Genomic DNA, 21,589 nt, shown 5'->3' with positions numbered 1-21,589 from the left:
TTTATTCATTTGTTTATTTCACTTTTGCCAACAGCGCAAACAGGCCAAACAGTATTGTAGCATGGATGTGTACTGGTTTATATAATTTAACATATCAGTTAAATCCCAATTACTTTTGGTTAAAGTTATTGTGCTCAAAATAATATGACGCTGAATGTGGCCCAGTTAAAAAATAAAAAGTTGGTTTATGTATGTAGACTCCAATACAATATATTGCATGTACCCAATTGAAGAAGGCTGAAATGTTTTGGAAAGCCAACCCCTTTTTCCTCCTCAGCTGGCTGGTCACAGTTCAGAAGACTGTAGTAATTAATTCTGCAGGCCACTTCCCCTGAGGGTTCTCACAGTAGATGTCATCCGATCCACAGCAAACTCCTTTGGTTATGTGTAAAGACCAAATGAAGTCGACTTCAGAGTCTCTGTTGTCTCCAAAAAGCTGTGGTCTGCTTAGAAATAAAATTCACAAAACTTGCCTTTTCCACCATCTAGTTCAGAACCCTGAAACAGGGATGCTGTGTTTCAAGATTGCTGAAATAGACTGCTGACATCTAGGAGGCCATCCATCAGTAGGTTTCTGCAGAAGCACAGAAACAGATGCTTTCTTTTTATCACAAAGAGAATGGCTGTGTGTAACCTCTGCACAGCTCTGTGCATATACTGAGGAGCTGGAGCCAAACGGAGCTTTATCAGCAAAATGTAATGAACTCTGTGTAAGCTGGGAGTATTTGAATCACTGCTGTCCAGCATTTCAGCATCATTATTCTCTGTTTGCAGCTAATGCAAATGATTATTTGGACAAACGTCTTAGTAATATATGTTTAGGATTTATGTAAATTCTCCAGGTAATTTTTACTCTTTGACATTTCACTATGGTTTTCATTTTTTGTCATGAAACATGGATCCCCTCAAGAGTTTTCACTAATTACATTATGATGTCTTTTTTAGCCTAATATTTCTGCTGGTGATTTATACCAAGGCCATTCATAATGAAATTATTCATCGTAATCACTCCATTGCAGAGCTTAGAATTATATCAAATATAATGTCATATTGATTATAAACACTGTTTTAATTAAATTGGTTATGTTTAATTAGTCTCTCAGCAGAACGTGGCTGTATAAAGGTTTGTTTTTCTCATTTTCATGATTTTAAGTAGAATTTGTTTTGGCACTGTCATTAATCTATGTGCACATCGCTCAGCATCACTGACTGTTCTCATTACCACAAACACATTACTGAAGCAAAAATCATGCTTAAAGATTACCATATTTAAATGACTGCTAACTGTGGACATTTATTACATATTCTCAAGTATACTGAAAAATAACCAGACTTTGGCTAATGTCATGAGTCCTGCCTACTGTAAGTTCTAATATAAGATGTGTTAAGTAAATTAAAAAAAAGAAATGATATCTCCTTAGGCACCAAACGTGTGTGAAAGTAAGCTAATGTTGTCAGATTCCAGGGGGAGTATGACAGTTAATACTCACTGGTGCCTCATAAGATGTGCTAATGAACAATAATTAAATCTGATGAGAATAAAGAAAGCAAGTATTTTGTGAGCATGCACTAAATGAAAGACAGTTTTTTTTTTTGTGAATACATTAATGTAAGATAAAAAAAAAAACCCTCTGCTCTTCAAGTTCAAATGATACACACCAAAACCCTGCCTTTTTAAGCCACCATACATTAGTCTTTAAACGATGAAATAATATCATAAAATAACATTTTATTTTCTAAAAACCTTGCAAATGACGCGTGTTTTCCATATTTTACTTTCTGTCAGTGTGCATCTCGGGTACCTCTTGATGTAACTAATCAGATGTGACTTGGTGTGGCATTATGGAGAGTCGGGTCATTTGGTTTCTCTGCTGCTGTAATCTGTAATTTTACCTGCATTGCTGGAAGCTAATGACCACTTCAAATCCATTACGCTTTTGTCTGGGCCATTGTGATAAGTGACTCTAATGTGCATGGCTTGGGGGGAGAGGTGTAACCTAGCTTTTATGATAGCTCGAGAGCATACAGATTTAGTAGTCTACATGTTCATAATAGTCCACAATACTGTTTAAAATAAAACACAAATAGTAAAATTTCCAGGAATCAGTAGCTGGTGTGACGATATTAGGATCCCAAACGTGTAGTTTTGCTGCTGGGTTTGTCCGCACCTCGCTTCCTACCATCTAAAATCTAAGATCTAAAAGTACTTTTAATCAGTATTTTTATATGAACAATAAATTAACTGATAAATGTGTAAAATGAAAGGTGTGTGTGTGTGGGGGGGGGTTCTTCCAGCCACACAATCTTGTTTTTTTTGTCTCTTTTTATTTCACATTTTGATTCAGTCTGTGTCCTCTCATCAACCCTACTCCAGATGCAGGATGCAGCTGCTACTTTCACTGACAAATCACAAAAGTACCACATAAGACAGTATGCAGCCCACCAGAAGAGTTATGCATTTTGTCTGGCACATGGCTCCAAAGAAATCCAAGTGCAAGACTCGTTGCTCACATTTTGCCATGTTATAACTTGGTGATAATATGGTAATATTGTTCATACAGCTCTTTCTGCTGCCTCCAAGGAGCAAAATATATCAGCTGATACACTTAAGAGTTCACGCTTCTTTAAAGCTTTGGGTTGTACCCATAAAGCCCACTTAGGAATATAAAAAGCTTTCAGTTTTATTGAATTGGAGTCTGTACTGAATCCTCTTTTGACTCTCTTTGCAGTTAAATGTACAGGTTATTTAAATTTTCATTCTGGCCCTTCTATGCCAATTTTATTGTTATTTGTAGCAGATGGTCAGAAATATCATCTAATCCCACTTTCTGGCATGTCACAGAGGTCATGAGACAAACAACAAGTGAAGTCTAAAAAGGAGAGTGCAGACTCATGCAAATGCTGCAGTTGAACTGCATTGTGCTGTCATAATCATGATGATGGAAAGTTTATTGCATTTCACAGTGGTATGCTTTTCACCATATAGAGAAATATTCATATATGCAAAGTGTTTTATCTGAACTGCAGATTCTTTCTGTCAATGAACAGTACAGGAAGGTGTTTTGGGTTTACATGAGTGATATGGACAATAAAGCGAATACAGAGTTTATTATTTTCCAGAAATATATAAGGGAACTTCCCTTTGTCATCAAAAAACGAGTTTACTGCAAATAAAAGTCAACAGAGCTGTGATCTCAGTTCAAAATGAAAACGGCATCAAACGCTATAATTGATTTCTTTGTTTGTTTTATTTTAGTGTTTTCTGGCTGTTGTCATATTTGCATTGCAATCAAGCAGGCTTCCTTTTTAAGTAGCGTTCTAGATTGCAATCAGACACATTTAATGTCATTTTGCTGTGTTTCTGTTTAATTGTAAATGCAGTGAAGGTTCCCAGTGCATCTTGTCAAACCATGTCTATGTATGACATGTACAGAATAAACTGACACCACCGTACAGAATAAACTGAGACCACCGTCACACATGAAATAAAATTGGACAGTAATAAAGGCTTTTTCTGTTTTCTTCTAATCCAGAATTTTTCCTGGAGCTGCTGGAGAACACGGAGAGGTCCCTGAATGACATGTTTATGAGGACTTACGGCAAGCCTTACATGCAGAATGCAGAGGTCTTTGAGAACCTGTTTGCTGAACTGAAGCGCTATTACACTGGAGGGAATGTTAACCTAGAGGAAATGCTTAATGACTTTTGGTCACGGCTGCTGGAGCGTATGTTCACACTGCTCAACTCCCAGTATGTCATCACTGAGGACTATCTGGAGTGTATCAGTAAGTACACCGACCAGCTGAAGCCCTTTGGAGACGTGCCCAGGAAGCTCAAGGCTCAGGTTACCCGCGCATTCATCGCTGCACGCACATTTGTCCAGGGGCTCTCCGTTGGCCGGGAGGTAGCCCAGAGAGTGTCTAAGGTAAATGTTCTTAACCCTTTAAATTCTTTAAAAAGCACACATTTGCCCTAGTTTTCACATGATCAAGTTTATCCCAGATATACTTTCAGAGTAATTCGGATTCTCTCAGGGTATGTCTTCAAAAAATTTAGTCCTCAAGGTGGCTCGTTCATGGAGCTGTCTAGAAAACATTGTTGAAGGGTATGTGGATTGCTCAGGAGAAATTCCCAGACAACAAAAAAGGCGAGAAAAGAAATGTCTGCTATCGCTGTTTATTGCTCTCTTGCCTTATATTTGTTCATCCAGTATATAGAAGTCATTAATCACACTGTTGCCTGTGTATTCAGTTTGATGCAAAGCAATCTGTATGCAGTTCCTGCAATACCATACTGCCCTGGGAGTGTATGTAGGGCTGATCATGTACAAAGTGAGATTAAAGGGAAAGCAAAAGGCTAAGCCTTGGATTTAGTCACGCTTAACAACAATGTTGTTTCTACACTGTCATTTGGGTTCAGAGAAGCACTGATTCACAACATTGCGAATCCACAGCCATCCTCTTTGGCTTCTTTGCTTTTTGTTTTTTCAATACAGTCTATCAGCTAGATTTGATTATCATGTCTATTATGAATATTTATAGAGCCACTTCCCAGTAGGCTATATAACTAAAAGTTAATGAAAATATAGGAGCCTTGAATAATGAGAAACAGAGGGCAAATGGAGAAGACACTGCTGTACTCTTATAAATCCACCATTCATTTGGTCTGTTAAATCCCACCATACTTGAGCATTAACCACGTTCCCTTCCTTTCCCCTGAGGTCCCACCCTCCCTAACAGTAGTGGCAGTGAGGAGCATTTAGCCACAGAAGATGTGTTGTTAGTATGCATTTAGAGTTGTACCCTGCAGTCCTTAGAGCCCAGCGTGTCCTAGCTTCACCTCTTGACATTTCAGTGGGACCTGAGATCCAGGTCATCTGTCTGGGACTGCAGCCCTTTGATCCTCAGGGTATAAAGTCATCACGAGAGATTGGGTGTAAGCATAATAAAAACAGACACCATGCCAGAGGTGTCTGTTTCTCAGCGCTGCTAAGATGTGACATCCATACTTATTGCTCCTGGGATATACAATATATTGAATTAAAGTAGGTGATGTAGCATTTTATTGCTTTTCACAGCTTTGAGGAAGCGCAAACTTGTGTCTAGATCTCATCAGCACAGCTCAGACTTGTGCTATTTGTAGTGAATACAATTTAATAATCATTTTCCTAGTTGACAGTTTTTAGAATATCTGAAATGTCATGCAGGTAACTAAAAAGAATACTTCCATTATCTGAAAACAGTCTCTGTAGTAATAAACTCTACAGAAACAATTTGCTCTTTTGTTCTGGAAAAAAACAAAAAAATAAAAATAAAATGATCTCTGTTTTTTTTATTTTTATTTTAAGTCACAATATTTTAGTTATTGTTAAAGGAAGTCACGTTGGAACTCTTATACACAGCAAAGTGTAAGGATGGGTGCATTCTGAATATGTATTATTTGATTAACAACAATATTTTGATTGTCATTCAAAGCAATATTGATGTGTTTTCTGCATGAATTGTTTAATGGTTATAGAGAAAGAGAAAATGCACCTTTCTCTTAATTGCTCCAAATCTAAATTTGTGGAACGATGAGGCACCACTGTATTTTTCTGAAATTGTGAAAAATTTAACTTTTAAAATGTTTTTTTCAATGAAATTGGTAAGTGAGCACCCATAAATACTGCTAATTCAAACATTACTAACAGTGATTATTTCTCCTCACGGCCTTGTGATCTACAAGAAACCTTTGTTGACTGCCCTGAGCTGCTGCCTTACACCTGTGTCAGGTGATACAGATGCTGGCAGAAGCATTTTTAGAATATTCAGTGTCAAGTTTTGTATTTGACGCCAGTTGTCTGCGAGTTGATGTGTGGGGGTTGTCTGCTAGTGAGGGCAAGTATGTCTATGTATAACGTGTTTTTCTTACGTGCCTTCCTCTCTTGGTGATTCTTAGCACTGCACTGTGAAAGAAGGGGGTATGAAAGAAGCAGGGCTTTGAAGCACATCAGCTGTTAAGACATATCACTGAGAGCTTCTCTAATTTGTAGACTTTGAAAAGGTCAGCCATGTTTTGTGTCTAGTCCAGGCTTTGACTTGTACTTACTTGGCTTGAGTGAATGTTCAAAGGCAAAATGGCAAAATTGCAAGAGAGCTGACCACAAATACCATTTTTTGATTCACTGCACTTAGCTGTCCTCACAAAGTAAATAATAAAAAATATATATGAAAAAGAAAATGAATGGGTAAACCTTAATTTTTAAGATATTTTTTGTCAGGGTCCTGCTTACACCTGTGATCTGCCAGTTCCTCAGAAGCCTTACTTTTTGCTTGAAATCATTTGCCGTGGACTTTGTAGTACAGTAGTTCTAAATTCTCAGTTTGTCGCTGGCATGTTGCTTATGTTGTCAAATCTTCTTGTTACATAAAACATAAGGTACTATTGTGGTATGAACACCTTCACTTCCCAATCCTTTCATGTTCTTAGCACAGGCTTTTGTCCAAATCAATTTACAATAAGTGCACTCATTTTACACAAAACAACAGCTAATTTTGGTGAAGACGTCTTTGTGCATCGCTTCTTTAAAACAAAAAGAGCTGTGATGCTGCATTATAGCTGCTTTTCTTGTATTTTTAATGCAGTGAGACAATAATAAGTGTTAGAGTGTAGTGTAAAAAGGCACTTTTTCCAGACTAAAAGGTGTTTAAGATTTAAGAGTCTTGTTAGTTCATGAAAATAGCTCATTTAACTTTAAACATCTTAACAGGTCTTCAGAGTGCAAGTAACTGCATATGTGAGAGTAGGAATAATGAATGCTCCATATTAGAAATAATGTCATCAAATGTTTTTTAGCAGATCGCATAGTGGAGTTTGTATTTGCTATGAGATCTATTTCCTCACTATGATTTCAAAAAACACTCACTAATGACATTTTGCACTTTGGTACTCCCACAGTCTGATAAATGACATAAAATAGAATATAGCAGCTGATGATCCAGCTGATGGTCAGCTGTCTTCTGTAGTTTTTTTATTGTGAGTATTACTTCACGATCCTGTGAATGAGAGCATTTTTCATTGTAGCTAACTTCCCGCTGTTTGTCAAAGTAGCCTAAAGGTTAATTATCAACCAGGGGTTCTTGTACTAGAGGGTACTTCTGCAGCTTCCAATGGGCATCTGGAAGGATTAGTAATTTCCAATCAAATCAAATTAACATTTGGAACATGAGAGGTTGTGGTAATGAAAGGTTGAATTCACTTCATCTGGCAGGGATGTGTGGTTTTGTCTGGGGGAAAAAAAACACATGATGCCATTCCATGGTATCGTGAGTTATCCTCCTGCTATCAGAAGATATACTGGTGCACTGTGGTCATGAAGGGTTAAACATGATCAAGAACAGAACTCAGAGAGTCTATGATATTTAAACCATTCTCAGCTTGTACTAAGGAACCCTCTACACCATTACACTGCCAACAACAACCAAAAAGTTGCTGCCACGTGATTGGCTGATTAGATATTTGCATTAAGAAGCGACTGAATAGACGTACCTAACAAAGTGGTCAGTAGTTGTATGTCATAATTTGTCCTATTAACTTATTAAAATAACCCTGTTTTTGAGTTGCATTGGTTATCTGTTAAACAAACTGTAGTGAAAAGCTGAAACAAACAAAGGTGCATCTTATCTCTTGCTTCACTGTTTATCATCTTCAATATCTATACATGCAGTCACTGTAACATAATGCATTTCAGAGGTGTTTAATTGTCTGTTTCTTGCAGCTGTTAGCCTATTACTATCGATGCTTGTATGTGTTTTCATACATGGAGACAGTTTATCAGGTTATCTATGAAAGCAGATTTTTCTACTTTGCCACTTTTGTCTTCTTTATTAGTTTGGATTTTTACTTTTTCATTAGTGACATAACCTTACATTTTAAAATAGAAATTATATTCCATAGAGTGGGGAAATAGATATTTGACTTTGTTTAAAGACTTGTGGTTTAATTGCAAGCCAAATTATCCTATGTGAAGTGTTCATCGGCAGTGACTGATTGCATAAGAACGTTCTTTAAAAGTCTTCAGTCAGCAAAAACGGTCTCTCTCTAGGGCCTTTGCTGATTAATAACTGAAACTTTTTTTGACAATAGGACAATAGCATCATGGTAAAACTTTGCAAAAGTTTTCTACTGGACAGTTTTCTTGTTATAAATTACTCAAAATCCTTTAACTGGCACAGTTACTTCAATAAAATAGATTTATAATTACCATATATTTCGTAGGTGCTACTAGATACTAATGACCGCTGTCACATTCTGTGTCCTTGCAGGTTAGCAGCACTCCAGCATGTATTCGAGCAGTGACAAAGATGCTGTATTGCCCCTTTTGTCAGAGTATGCCAGGAGTAAAGCCTTGTAAGAATTACTGCCTGAATGTCATGAAGGGCTGCCTGGCCAATCAAGCTGATTTGGACCCAGAGTGGAACCAGTACATCGGTGAGTCTTTTCAACCACTTCCCCAGCCATTTTTATTTTAACCTCGACTCTGCTGTTCTATTATTTCTAAAGTAACATACCAATTAAATGTGTTGCTATAAATTCATGTCTGGGCGTATGGTTTTATAATATGACTGAATTGAACTAATGGATGTGGGAGAAAAGCAGAGAAAGCATGTTACATCACATGAGCACTCACAGTAAAGCAGATCGAAATTTTCACTTACACCATCACTTTTAGCTTTTCCTTTTTGCTGCTATACACAGGGTTATATTTTAATTGCATACCAAAAAGTGACACGAATTGCTTTAAAGCTGGACAGATAATAGTATGAGTTGAATAATCTTTTAAGCTCCCTGGTGTAGACCAGAGAACTGTAACTGTGCTTTGAAAGCAGTTAAAAAAGTAAGCTGAAAGCTGCACACTGGGGTGTTGTTTTGGGTGACGTAGGCAAAAGCTGTAAACCTTTTAAATTACAGAGAGTAACTGGATTAAATGTTAATATTACAAATATTGCTTTGTTTTGCTCAAACCTTAATCTTAAAGCAAAGATGCTTTAGGCACGGTGAGACCTATGTGTTCAGGAAGCAAGAGGAAAAGGCCGGAATAATTGGAATTATGTGAAGTGGCCTGGTAATGGATGCTTATATTAAACATGGCCAAAGTTTCACATAATGAGGTCAGCATATATGCAAGTAATATATAGTGTATAGTATAGGCCAATATGTAGTGTAAAACAAAAGCTTAGACTGTTTGCACATAGGTTTTTTGGCTCTTTTGGCTACTGGATCTCACTAATGGCAGGGTTACTCTGCAGAGTACCACCTGCTGTGCAAACCTTCTGATTCCAGTGAGCAGCCAATTAGAAGAAAGTTAGCTTTAAGGAAGTGTGGGCATAGGGAGGGGTGCTCAAAACATTTTTTTTCCACAAGAGTCTACGGATTACTATGGCAATAAGCATAATAGACCCATTTTAAGGAGCACTTCCAATACTGAATATTTAAATATAACAAAATTCATAGCACTAAAATGTTTGAATCCACAGTACTGCACAAGTCTTGAATCAGTCATCATTTCTTTTCATTACTAGGAAAATGGAAAATAGGTGCAGCTGCATATTGAAACATGCAAACATCCAGAAAAATACAGTATATGAAGCATAAGTTTAAGTTTGTGCAGTTTTAATGAGCTTGAAAGTCAACGCTTTGTATCACCACCTTCATTCTTCAACACAGTCTGAACTCTCTGAGGCAACCTGTATTGTAATTTCTTTAGGTAGTCTACAGAAATAGTTCTTGAGGCTTCTTGGAGGACATTCAAAGCTCTTCTTTGGATGTTGGCTGCCTTTTCTTTCCATTATCTGTCAAGATGATCCCAAACTCCTTCAGCAATGTTCAGGTCAGGGCTCTGGGGAGGTCAGTCTATGGCTGAATGTCATAGACTGACCTTGTGTGTTTTTTCTATCCAGGTGTGATTTTAGTCAATTGGCAATGCGTTTATCATTGTCATGCTAAAAAATAAAGCTAAACAGACACTTTCCAGATGGTATTACATCCCAGGTTAATCTGAAAGTGCATTTCTTGCATTAATAATTCCATCAGTTTAGATGGAATTAAACACAGCTGGATACAATGCAGCTCCAAACCATCATAGAGCCTCCACCATGTTTTACAGATAGCTGTGGACATGCTGGACTGAAAATTCCAGCATCTTTAGATAAAGTCTGAAAGATGTTTAGAGGGCCTGTAGAACTACTTGAAAATGACAAAAAAGTCTGGCTCAATACAGAGAAATGAGGTATGGCTCAAAACTTTTTGCACAGTACTGTGTGTGAATTAGAGTTCCACACAGTTAAAGTTCTTGAAATGAAATTAGACATTACATGTTCTGTCTTGGTGTTTTTTCTGTGCTTTCACAGCATTGAACTCTTGATGTAGGTAGCACCATAATTTCATTGAAATATTATTAATTAATTAATAAAATATTGAAAGGCAGCTTAGGTCAAAATGCTGACTGCATCAGTATGCAGGGATATACAAATCCTTGTGTTGCATTGCAGAATTGGACTTTCTATTTTTAGAGAGGCTGCAGCTGGTGCCGTGTCATTATCATATTTTGACAACATCACTTTCATTGACACTTGCTGGGCCTTTGGATAAGAAAGTGCTCTATTTGTCATTCTTCTATCATGATTCCTGTGTGAAAAGATTTTATTCATGGGATTCTGCTCTCCTGCTGGGCTAAATGGTGACTTGTAATGGGGCAGACATGCTCCACAGGAAGTGCCAAGTTTTGTGAAGTTATGTTCCATAGAAAATTGTTCAACTCAGAGTCAACGAATACAAATAGAAATATAATATTTATATATTTATTTTGGTATTTGATAGAATGCCCAGCATGATGGTTCCTGCTGTCAGCTAGATAGGCTCAGCCCATTGGCCTGAACAAAAGCTACAGTATGATGGCGAAAATGTGACAAAGCTGTTGTGAGCAGGAGATAGAATAATGGTTTCTACTAAGAAGTTTGTATTGCCTTTTTTTTTTGTACAAGCTATTAAGTCTTCTGTTTTCATCTTGGTGCATGCTATACATGACTCCTATCTATTTCCTGAGATTAATATTTAAAAATAATCATATTCTTTCTGTTTTTACTGAAAAATATCTCTGTATTTTAGGTTTGGGTAATTGTCTTGCTTTAAAAAAATGAAAATAATCAAATCCTCTTATGATAGGGCTGGTTGATGAATTGATATATGAACAATATATTTAGTAAAAAACATGAGCATATTTTTTTTCGTTTTGCACTAATAAATAAATCCATTACAGATTTTGAGCCCTAACACTTAGGTCATTCTTGTAAAAGTTTTTCTTTTTTTCCAGTTCACTTCAGTTCTTGTGAGCAGCTCCTCATATCTTGACACTTAGAAGTATTGTACTGACATTGTAGTGCACAACCATCTGGTCTAAGTTGTGACCTTGATTTATCTACACAAAGTTTGCCAGTCTTTGTGAGATCTACTGGGACTGTATGGAGCAGCAAATCAAAGCAATGAGCAGCTCAAACAGACTGAAAGCTGCACGAGTAAAAGCTTCAGTGCTGATTCACAGTAAGTCCTTCAGTGCTACGTTACAGAAAGTCGTTTTATTCAAGAAAGTATATTAAGCAGTAGATATTGAAGATGATAGTTTAATTTAGCAGTAATTTAAATGTTGTTGAAAAATTGCTTAATCTACAAAAGGATTCCACAATGATTATTAGGATTATTTTGTAAATCTTTGTTAATCACCACAGTAGATTCAAAATCAAGCATTTAAGAGATGATTGAAGTGCAGACTTTAACCTTTAAATCAATGGATTTTTACAAAAGTATCGCATGAACTGTTTAAGAATAGCTGTAATTCAAGGAAGCACTCTTATAACACTCCGACTGAGAGGTCCCTGATATGATGCTTTTGCATCATATCAGGGACCTCTCAGTGCACATGAAAAAAATGTTCTGTGGCATCAGTCATTCATGTGCAAAAAATAAATAAATTTGGATTTATTGACGTTTTTTGCACCTTGCAGTGTCCAGCAATATGGGTTTTGCAAATACCAAACAATCCAAACACTTTCAAATCCACATCAAATCACATTCACACTTGCACCTATGGGTATGTAATGGGATTTTCTTAACATCATTATTTTTGCCAACCTTTTTAGATCAACTTTGACTTAATTATTAGTTTATTTTTAAATCTTTTAAAGCTTACACTATCTGTCAGCAGAAGATTCTAGACTGAGCATCTTCCACACTTTTGATTTGTTGCAAAAACAAGCCTGTGACCTTTCACAGGGGGTGGTGGAGATGCTGAAACTTGTTATCGCCTTTGGTAAAAAGGCAAATGCCTCAGAGAAAATGCCTCAGCCTTCCTACTTTAACAGACTGGGCTTTACCCCCAGAGTGTTTTCCCTTTACTGAACTGAATTCATAACAGTTGAACCAAAAACTACATTAGTTATAAACATTCAAGACATGTGCCTGGATTTCATACCAGGTCATATCTTGATTGTATCTTAATTATCACAAGTAAAACACTGAATTCTTAATCTTTTATCATGACTTTTGTGTGTGTTTTGTCACTCTTGACTTGTGTACATACAATATTCACTAAAACATTTATTTTTATTACTAAAATTAGCTATATCATAGGATCTAAGTGAAATAAAAATATAAATGTATAAATAAATTGCAAATATAGTGTACATAACAGTTATGCTATGAACACAGACTCACCAGCCAAGATATTGGGTATAGCTGTTCAGTCAATTGCAAATATCTGATCATGGCTGAGCATGTGTTACAACCAAAGTATCCAAAATGCTATCTCTGATAGCATAACGGGCTGAAATTTGAAGCTGATGGGCTACAGCAGCAGAAGACCACACCAGTTTTCACTGCTGTCGTCTACTAATAAGAAATTGAGACTACGATTTGTATTGGTTCGCCAAAGTTGGACAATAGGAGATTGGAAAAATATTGAAATCAATGATTTCAGTCGAAGAATTTGGATAATGTCACAAACACAAAATCATCTTAAACTGGTTTCTTGAACACTGCAATAAAATCACTGACGTCCATAGATGCCAGATCTCAGTCTAATAGAGCTGAATGGGAGATGTGCATCATGGACATGTAGCTGATAAATCTACAGCAACTGAGTGATGCTATCATGTCAATATGGATGAAATTCTCCAAAGAAGGTTTTCAGAACCTTGTTGAAACAATTAAGGCAGTTTTGAACGCAAAAGGGGGTCCGACACAGTACAAGCAAGGTTCACCTGAATAACTGTCCGATTAATGTATATGAATAAATTACATGGGGTACTGTTTGTATGTAAGTTACTACCATATTTTTTTGGACTATAAGGCGCACTTAAAATCCTTTAATTTTCTCAAAAATCGACAGTGTGCCTTATAATCCGATGCACCTTATTGTCCGAAAAACACGGTAATTTTATTTATGTTATTGAAAGCACTGCTGTTTATCAACTAATAGAAAAATTATTTATAATTTCAAACTCGTCGCTTTTACTTAATCAAAATAACGAAACTGATTATTTTGAGGTTCAAACTAAAATATTGTTTAGGAATCATGACTTGCATCTTAAATAGTACTTTACTGAGGATTGTTCACAATTTTCAAGCAACAAAAATAACTTTTGCCTACAGCTTGTGGGATTTTTGACTGAGGATCCAGTATTGAATGATCAAAAATTAAACACTGCAGGTTGCCTATTGGTACCTTTGCTCCTGCTGTTGCTGCAGCCATTGAAGCTTAGTAACGTGTGAAATTGTTTGGTAAGAAACATCTGTCACATTTTATAGTCGACAGAACAGGGCACCATCACAAGCTGTAACAGCATCACAATTTCAGAATGCCACATATATTATTTATCCTAGCTGTCAATCTCTTGTTAATCTCAATCAGTGCATTTTCAAAACCATGCATCCTGTTCAGGGTCACAGGAAGTTGCCAAAATGAAGCCTTGGAATGTAACAGAGAGATTTCACAAATAAATATACCCACCCCCACTGATAATATAGACACTATTTCACTTTACCTGAATTTCTTATCAGCCAAAAACAGGGAGAATTGTAAAAATAATATATAAATTTTTTTTAAAAAAATGATGTTTGTGTTGCATTTGCACTGTCTGGTTTATCGAATTTTACTAATAAATTACAACATGAATGTTATCTATTGTTAGTTGCCAGTAAGACTGCTTTCTTAAAACAAACAAGTCTGTTGGACTTCTAAATCCAATAGAATATCTACATTTACTTCACTAAAAAAAATTAATTTCTAACATGGCGCCACTTAAATTTCACAGTTTTACATTTCTGCCATTAATTTTGTAGCAATGTTCATTCTGTCTTTATTAGAGCACTTGTCAATTGGGTTATTGTTCCCTGGTGCAGATTAAATGCCAGTTCTATATCTTTTGGCTCTGACATTTCATGCTCATTATGGGATGAAAGATTTTCAATTAGCTTGAAGTCTAACCACAAAAAACGGTATTGACTCGTCTCTCGGTGTTAAATTGTCAGGAAGGTTATTTCATGTTCTACACATGCAGACAAATTACTGTAATATGTAATCCCATGTAGATGACAACTATGCTATTACTTAGAAATAAGAAGCTTTGGTTTGAATGAACTCAGATCACCTTCTGCTATCACATACTGTTGCGGACTTCAAGCTGCGATATTCATCTTGATTCTTGTGGCATCTATTCAGACCAGCTTTATGTTCAAGATACTGGGGAGGTGAGAACTAATCCAACCAAAGAGTGAGAAATCCTTTACACCTGGAGGCTGTGCCCTTGATAGTGACAATTTTCCTCACAACACTGCAGGAAATAACACCCTCTGATTAAATAAATTCAAACTCGTGACAGAAGTTGAGAGAGAGAGAGAGAGCGAGAGAGAGAGAGAGAGAGAGAGAGAGGAAAAAAAGGCCAGTTCACAGCCTTACCTCCATTTATCTACAATATGAGTGTGAGGCTGAGAGTGACTGTTATGGCATCGCCAGAAGCAAACTAAAACAGATGTGTGTACGAAGAGCAGCTGCACTGCTCCTCGGAAATGTGAAATGTTTAGAAAGCGCTACTTTTGTACCGCACTTTCACAGGAGGAGAGAGAAAAAATAACTGGTTCAACTTCCTCGCTTTTAGATGTTTGCTTTGATGTTATGTTTGAAAACAATTATTTGCTGTTAAGGCTAGAGTATTAAAAAAGTGACAGGAAAAATTGCCCTCCACAATCATATTTTTCCTTTATATTTCTGAGACAGTGGAATGCAGATGCATCCCAGTGAGGAGATCTTGAAAGTTTTCTCTCCTTTACACAAATAGCATTGAACATGTGCTTGCTGTGTTTGCCTCTAAGCAAGAGATTAATTAGACAAGTAACTAAAATCTGACCAAGAGACTTAATTTAGAGGCTAGAGCTTCTCACAAGCTCCGCTAATATCCGATTTAAATATGTTGATATCATGTTGTCATTTCACATTAATTTGGAAAGATGCTGTTCTTAGAACTTCACTTGACAGAACATGAACATAATATTTTTCATGTAGGAACTAAATGGATAGTTATGGTTTTAATAAATATCGTTTTTAATGCCATGCTGCGATATCCATTTCTTCTTTAATGTTACGCTGAATAAATCAAATCAAAATAAATCATTCAGTAGATTAAATGGACTCTGCTGCTGAGTAGCCAGTCTCTAATCCGTTTGTTCCCACTGGAGAACAAATCCTTGCTGATTTCTCACAATTCCACTCCTACAGACAAGACTTGCTCACTGCATCCAATATGGGAAAAAAGATGCCAGCTACTTTATCCACACAAAACCTTATTGTTATGATAAATGTAATGAAAAAACAGTTTATTTTGTCAAATAATTTGTAGTTGCTTTCTATACACCATTTATCATAATAAACACGCCTTTTTCAAAAGCAGTCTGCGAGCAATTTGATGAGATTAAAGGTAGGATTAGATTTTAATTACACGAATTAGCTGAAGCATGGAGCGACTGAGGAACAGCTGTCAGGCTGTTCACCACAATCAAAGGCTGCACTGAATACAGTCAGGATGCACGTAGGATGCATAGATCATGCCGCTTTTTAGATAGATTGCCTATTTAGCATTGCTTTGACAGCGTTTATTTGTCTTTGTGCATTTTTTAACTCTTCAGATATTCTTTTTGTTGAATAATGCTTTGATGTTTTTAACTATTTTTTTAATCAGGCTGTCTGCACAAATTGATATCTCCTACTTCTCAGATGTTTTAAATATCAGTCACACAATCGCATGCCCTGGAGATAAATATTGTGCTCTGTGATTTAGATCATGCAATATGTGCCATTATCATATTGTATTATACCTGTGATGGAACCTTGTCTCCCGCATATTGAGATACTTACAGCGACTTGCCACCGGACTAAAGTCAGTCCAACGTGAACTGGTTATCATTGCCAGGTTTTTGTTTTTCGTTCTGTATTTTTTTCTTTCCCTAATCTAGTTGCCTCGATGTTTACTGGCTTCTGTTGCTCGCTCACTTTCCCTCTTGAGAGAGAAATGTCTCCACATTGGAAGTGATCTCTATCGATTCTATCTGCTCATTTCTTTTTAATTAGGTGATTTGTTTCACTTGGTAACTGTATCCAGCTACAAACTGTTTATTGAAATTCAAGACCGCAACAAACCCTTTCTTTTTGTTTTAAAAAAAAATCCTCATGAATAAAATATTGACAGAAAAGGGAAAATAAAATCTGTACTCACCGAGAGTGGACAGCCCATGGCTGAAACTCAGACCACACAAAAAGTTTCTACACACAAGGACACTGAAAAGATTAGAATTTTATGGTCTAACCAGCAGAAATTCGAAACACTGATAGAAATCACACGCTTCCATTTCACTAAAATTAAGCTATTCTATTTTAGGCCAACTGGGTGATGCAAGTTGGCAGCCAAACCGAATGGGTCAAACACAAATCCGACCCGGTTTGGTGACCTCGCCCTAGAATTTGCCCATTGAAAGCATTTTAGACATGGTCACCTTTAGTGATTCGATATTTCTGTTACTCATTGGAATTTAATTTAATGGTATTACTTTTTTAAAAATAGATTGAAGCAACTCTTCATCTCATGTGACAAAGGAAAAGAAAACTGAGCGTTTGAGTGGGCGAGCTGCACTGAAAAAGCTAAAACTCATCTCGAGTAATGAAAATTGTCTATGTGTGGATGCACTATTGCAAATGGAACTCTGTGAATGGTCGTGACAGCCAAGAAATAACCTGTGACTGCAATCTCCCAAGAAATAATATCTTTAATATTAGGAGTCTTTACTTGAGGAAAAGTATTTCCACTTATGCCACACTTGAACGGTTCCATCCATGCAAAAGTGTATGTAAAGAAAAATGAATGTTTTAATATATTGTTAAATCATAACTGCTTATCAACTCAAAGACTGGAAACAAAGCAAACAGCTACGCTTTTCCTGGAATGTTACAGAACATGTGATTAAAAGCATTTAAATAAATGATCAGGTTATTTTTGCGTGATAATAATCGTTGCAGACTTAGAGTATTCTGCATTTTTCAAATGGAAAAAAAAAAATTCATATAGCTCTGGGCTTTTATTAACCTTTTGCCAAAGGGTGCTAAGACAAGCCACAACGATTAGACAGAGCAGACAGCCATTATACATCCATTTAACTCCACAGGTGTAGGTAAATGGCTTTCAGGCACAGCAGTTCTATATCACTGCTGTTCAGGGATGGAAATTAAGACCACACAGGACGAAGGAAAAACAGCACCAGAGCATGCCACTCATCTGACGCACTGATAATAATTTTATTTTTTTACAAATTGGGCCTTGTGAAAAGTGAAGACATTGATAGCCTGTTATATATGAGATCTCTACATATTCAATTAAACTTCAGCTCTCCGGGATCTGAAATGTCAGCTAAATATAAATACCCGTGGCTGAGTTTCACATTCTGATTTTCAATCACCAGTAGCACTGATTGCACAGTCAGATGTGTTATTAGGCACACATCATATAAAAGGTAGTTTTCTGTCTCCTTTTTTCTTGGAGGTCATCGAATAAGTTCTTGGGGTTAGCGCAGAGATTTACAAAAAAAGCAAACTTATTGATTTCTGCTTTTTACTATTAAAAACAAATAGTGTTAAAGGTTTTCATTTCAGGAATAACAATGTAACCGAGCGTTAAAGTACATAAAAATGGCTTATTTGAGTACCACTGCCAACTTATCACTGTAAAAGGTGATTAAAAAATTAAACATAATTAATTATAGAACAGTTGCCTAACTGTTGAAAGAGTTTAACAAATAAACCTTTATGACCTTTTCCTCTAAAATTGCATGTTTCCAGATTAAATCTAAATAATTCTTTATATTTACCAGCTAAACAGAAATAGCTTTGTTTTCCTATTTAAAGTTGCTAAAGATAGATTTTTATTTTAGCTTACCAGAAATTGCAGTTATCTTTAATATTAATCTAAAATGACATTTGTGAATTTTAGTGTCTGTGTGTGTATAAAATGTAGAAACCTAGCTGTGAGAAAACCTTTAAAACTAAGAGCTGAAGACACTATATTACATAATAACTTCCTTACACAGGACTTTCTTCTGACCGAGTATTGACAGCCTGTACCACCCTTGTGTGTCATTTGTCTGCAGAAGTCAAATAATGTAGAACATACTATGCTTTTCTCAAAGCAGCACCGGGTGAACATTTGGAGGTTTGTGTGCACTGGCATCTGTAGGGACATTAATTTACATTCTGTTTTATAGTTATTTGCTTGTCTAATCACTCACAGTTACATGAAGATGTGGTTGAGTGGATCTAATTACATATTCTCTTCCCACCTGTGTAATTAGAAACCTGCAGAAAGACAGGAATTTTGTTAAGAGAGAGAAATTATACTCTCCAGTGTGTTTATAACCAGCAAGGTCTATTATTGTCTTTGCTCAGAGCTGCATGGCCTGTCCAGATCACATCTGAGCATTGTGATGCACCCTGCAACATGAGGCTACAAAGTGAGAACAGGAAAGGCTGGCTTCAACATAATTGTGGGCAAAATACTAGAAACAGTCCAGTCAGCAAACCATACACAAAATTTCATGATATCTCCAGCCCCATTAGTAACACGATCTGATTGTGAATAGCTCGTTATCGGATTGTGTCTCTTAGTGTGATTAGCCATGCAGTACATTGTCAATGTTGCTCTTGGGTTTTGCATTTTAAGTCTTGCCTACTGTTTTAGATTGCTGCCATCATCACTGAACATGAATTATGCTAAATGATTCAGGCTTTGTTTTTGTACAAGACTGAGCTATTTGACTGACTCTCTGTTAGCGTTTAGATCAAAAGACCACTGGGGCTAACACTGAAATGCTAACATATGTCACAATGACATGGCAAAAATGCTGCGGATTAGAAGGCAGTTCTCTGTGTTGCCTGCTAACTGCTTTTCTATAGCGGTTAAAAGGCAAATTTTTGTAATCACCAAATAAACAAACAAAGTACTGCTGAAGGTTAAGGTTCAGATAAAGAATTTCACTTTTTTTTTTAGTTATAGTGTAAAAAAAACACCAATAAATCATTAAACTAAATCCTTAGAGGAGTGAAAAAACTGTACAAAATCAATTAAAAGGGTACAAAACCATTTGCTTTTTGTTCCTCGTGTATCAATCTCAATATGTGAAGTTCATGCATGTATCTGTTTCCCGCTGTAGTTACTGTTTCTCGCTTACATCTCCCCACTTGTGTCATCATCTTGATTGTCTTCAGCCGTGTCTCGTTAGCATCCTGCTTCCGATTCTTGATTACCCTTTTGGGCATAAAAAGTACTGCGTTACCTTTGGTCTCTGTCTCAGTGACTGTAATTCTGTCCTGTCTTTCATCATGTGACTTGTGGTTTTAATTTTGTGTCGCCTTTTTTTGGATATTGTTTTGTTTTGTGTGTACTTTTTGCACTCAGCCTCATAAAAAGGCTTCCTTTCCGTGAATCCTGCCTGTCTCCTGCATCAAAATTTTACATCCTCTACATTTTACTCCAAATTGTGTGCATAGATTTGTCAATCTCCTAAGGACGCTAAGGAAAAAGTCAGGATATTGTTAATCTTGACTGTCTTATCTAATCTTGCACTAGATGTGTACAAGATTGTTTTTGGGGGGTTTTTTGCCTCATGTTAGCAGCAGAGGAAATGATCTCTAGTAAAAGATTTTTTTATTTAGGGTTAAGATTTAGGCCCCAGCTTTCCTAAATATTGCCTTGTGTGCCTTTATAGTCATTTATCAAACGATTAATGAACCAAAACGTCTAAAAGTTGGTAAAGTAGACTACTCTTTTGGGAAAAGAGGGGTCAGTTTTTGTTTTTGTTTTTTTTAAGTAGCCCGTTAAAGACATTTTTAACATTTGATATAAAAAGCAAACAAACAAACAAAATAAAATAAATCATAATACTTGATACATTTTTTTCTTTATGGCTATTAAACCCTGGGCTGTGCACATATGTCTGTGTTCAAGGACTCCTTTTCTTGATCACGACTATGTGTCCAAGGGACAATATGCCTTTTTTTTTTCTTCCTTTCCATTTTTATACTGTTTCATAGCACTATTAGTTGGTTGACTGAACCACAGATGAGGTATGCTTTACAGAATCCAAATCACACTAGAGCCATTTTTCATCCTGTGGAACTCTTCACAGGCAAAGAGCCATAGATGGGCTTGTTCACTTTCCTTATTTGTCCTTGTCTGCTGGAGGTTGCTGCTGGCTGACATAGCCTGAATTTAAGTGGACATCAATCTCGATAAAGAGGCAGAGGCAAGAGTAAGGCGGGGCAAATAAGCATGTTTCATATCACAAACTGAAATATTAACCTCCAATTTGAAGTAAAAATAATTGGCTCGTGCTGTGGTTTCGAGGCATGGTGTCTTTTAGATTTCTGTGTCTCTATCCAGTAAGTCACAGCTGTAAAAACCCCTGCTCAGAATAGGACAAGATATGTCTATTTGCATGGCTGTGTCGTGTTGATAACAAGATTTCCTCTGGCTGGCCAGTAGCCTATCTCAGTGGCGCAAAAGTGATGCAGGGAAAATTTGGCTCAGAGTGGCAGCTGTGCCACAGTGGACTGGACTTCCTGCACTCCTCATAAATGAGAGTCATTAATTCTCCATGTAGGCAGAGTTTTTCACATGTAGCGCAGGAGCCCATCTCTCTATAGGACACAGCTATAGTCCTAGCCTCACTCAACCCAGAACCACATCTTATTCTCCGGCTTTCTTCTTTCCCTGCCTCCCCCCGTGACACTCTCTGCTTTCCCTCAGCTGTGTATAAAGACAAAGTTCCCGGGCTAGCTCTCTGTTTGTTGAGCCCATCTGATAAGTTGCAGATAAGTCACCACTGCTGGGAAAGATTGCCATCGTTTTTGATCCTGGAGGCACTCTTCTTTTCTCCTGTGATGAAATACAAGTTGCTCCCAGTTGGCGCTGCTGACCTAAATTTTCAGTATTTGCAACTGAGAGCTTTTAAGCTTGAATTT

The 21,589-nt window shown here is 36.7% G+C and overlaps 1 protein-coding gene across 2 annotated transcripts in view; it reads left to right on the top strand.

Annotated features, from left to right (window-relative positions):
* gpc6b (glypican 6b) overlaps positions 1–21,589 on the top strand; it is an 85,934-nt gene that overhangs the window by 29,173 nt on the left and 35,172 nt on the right. For both annotated transcript variants that reach the window (XM_040005632.1, XM_040005633.1), the window contains exons 3-4: positions 3,534–3,925; positions 8,304–8,469. In XM_040005632.1, the coding sequence (XP_039861566.1) occupies positions 3,534–3,925; positions 8,304–8,469 (558 nt within the window). The remainder of the gene's footprint in view (positions 1–3,533; positions 3,926–8,303; positions 8,470–21,589) is intronic.

This window comes from Simochromis diagramma, unplaced genomic scaffold, assembly GCF_900408965.1.
Source record: "Simochromis diagramma unplaced genomic scaffold, fSimDia1.1 OVJJ01000501.1, whole genome shotgun sequence".
Lineage (NCBI taxonomy): Eukaryota > Metazoa > Chordata > Actinopteri > Cichliformes > Cichlidae > Simochromis > Simochromis diagramma.
The sequence above is the reverse complement of the archived record's forward strand: the minus strand, read 5'-3'. Positions and strand labels throughout refer to the sequence as shown.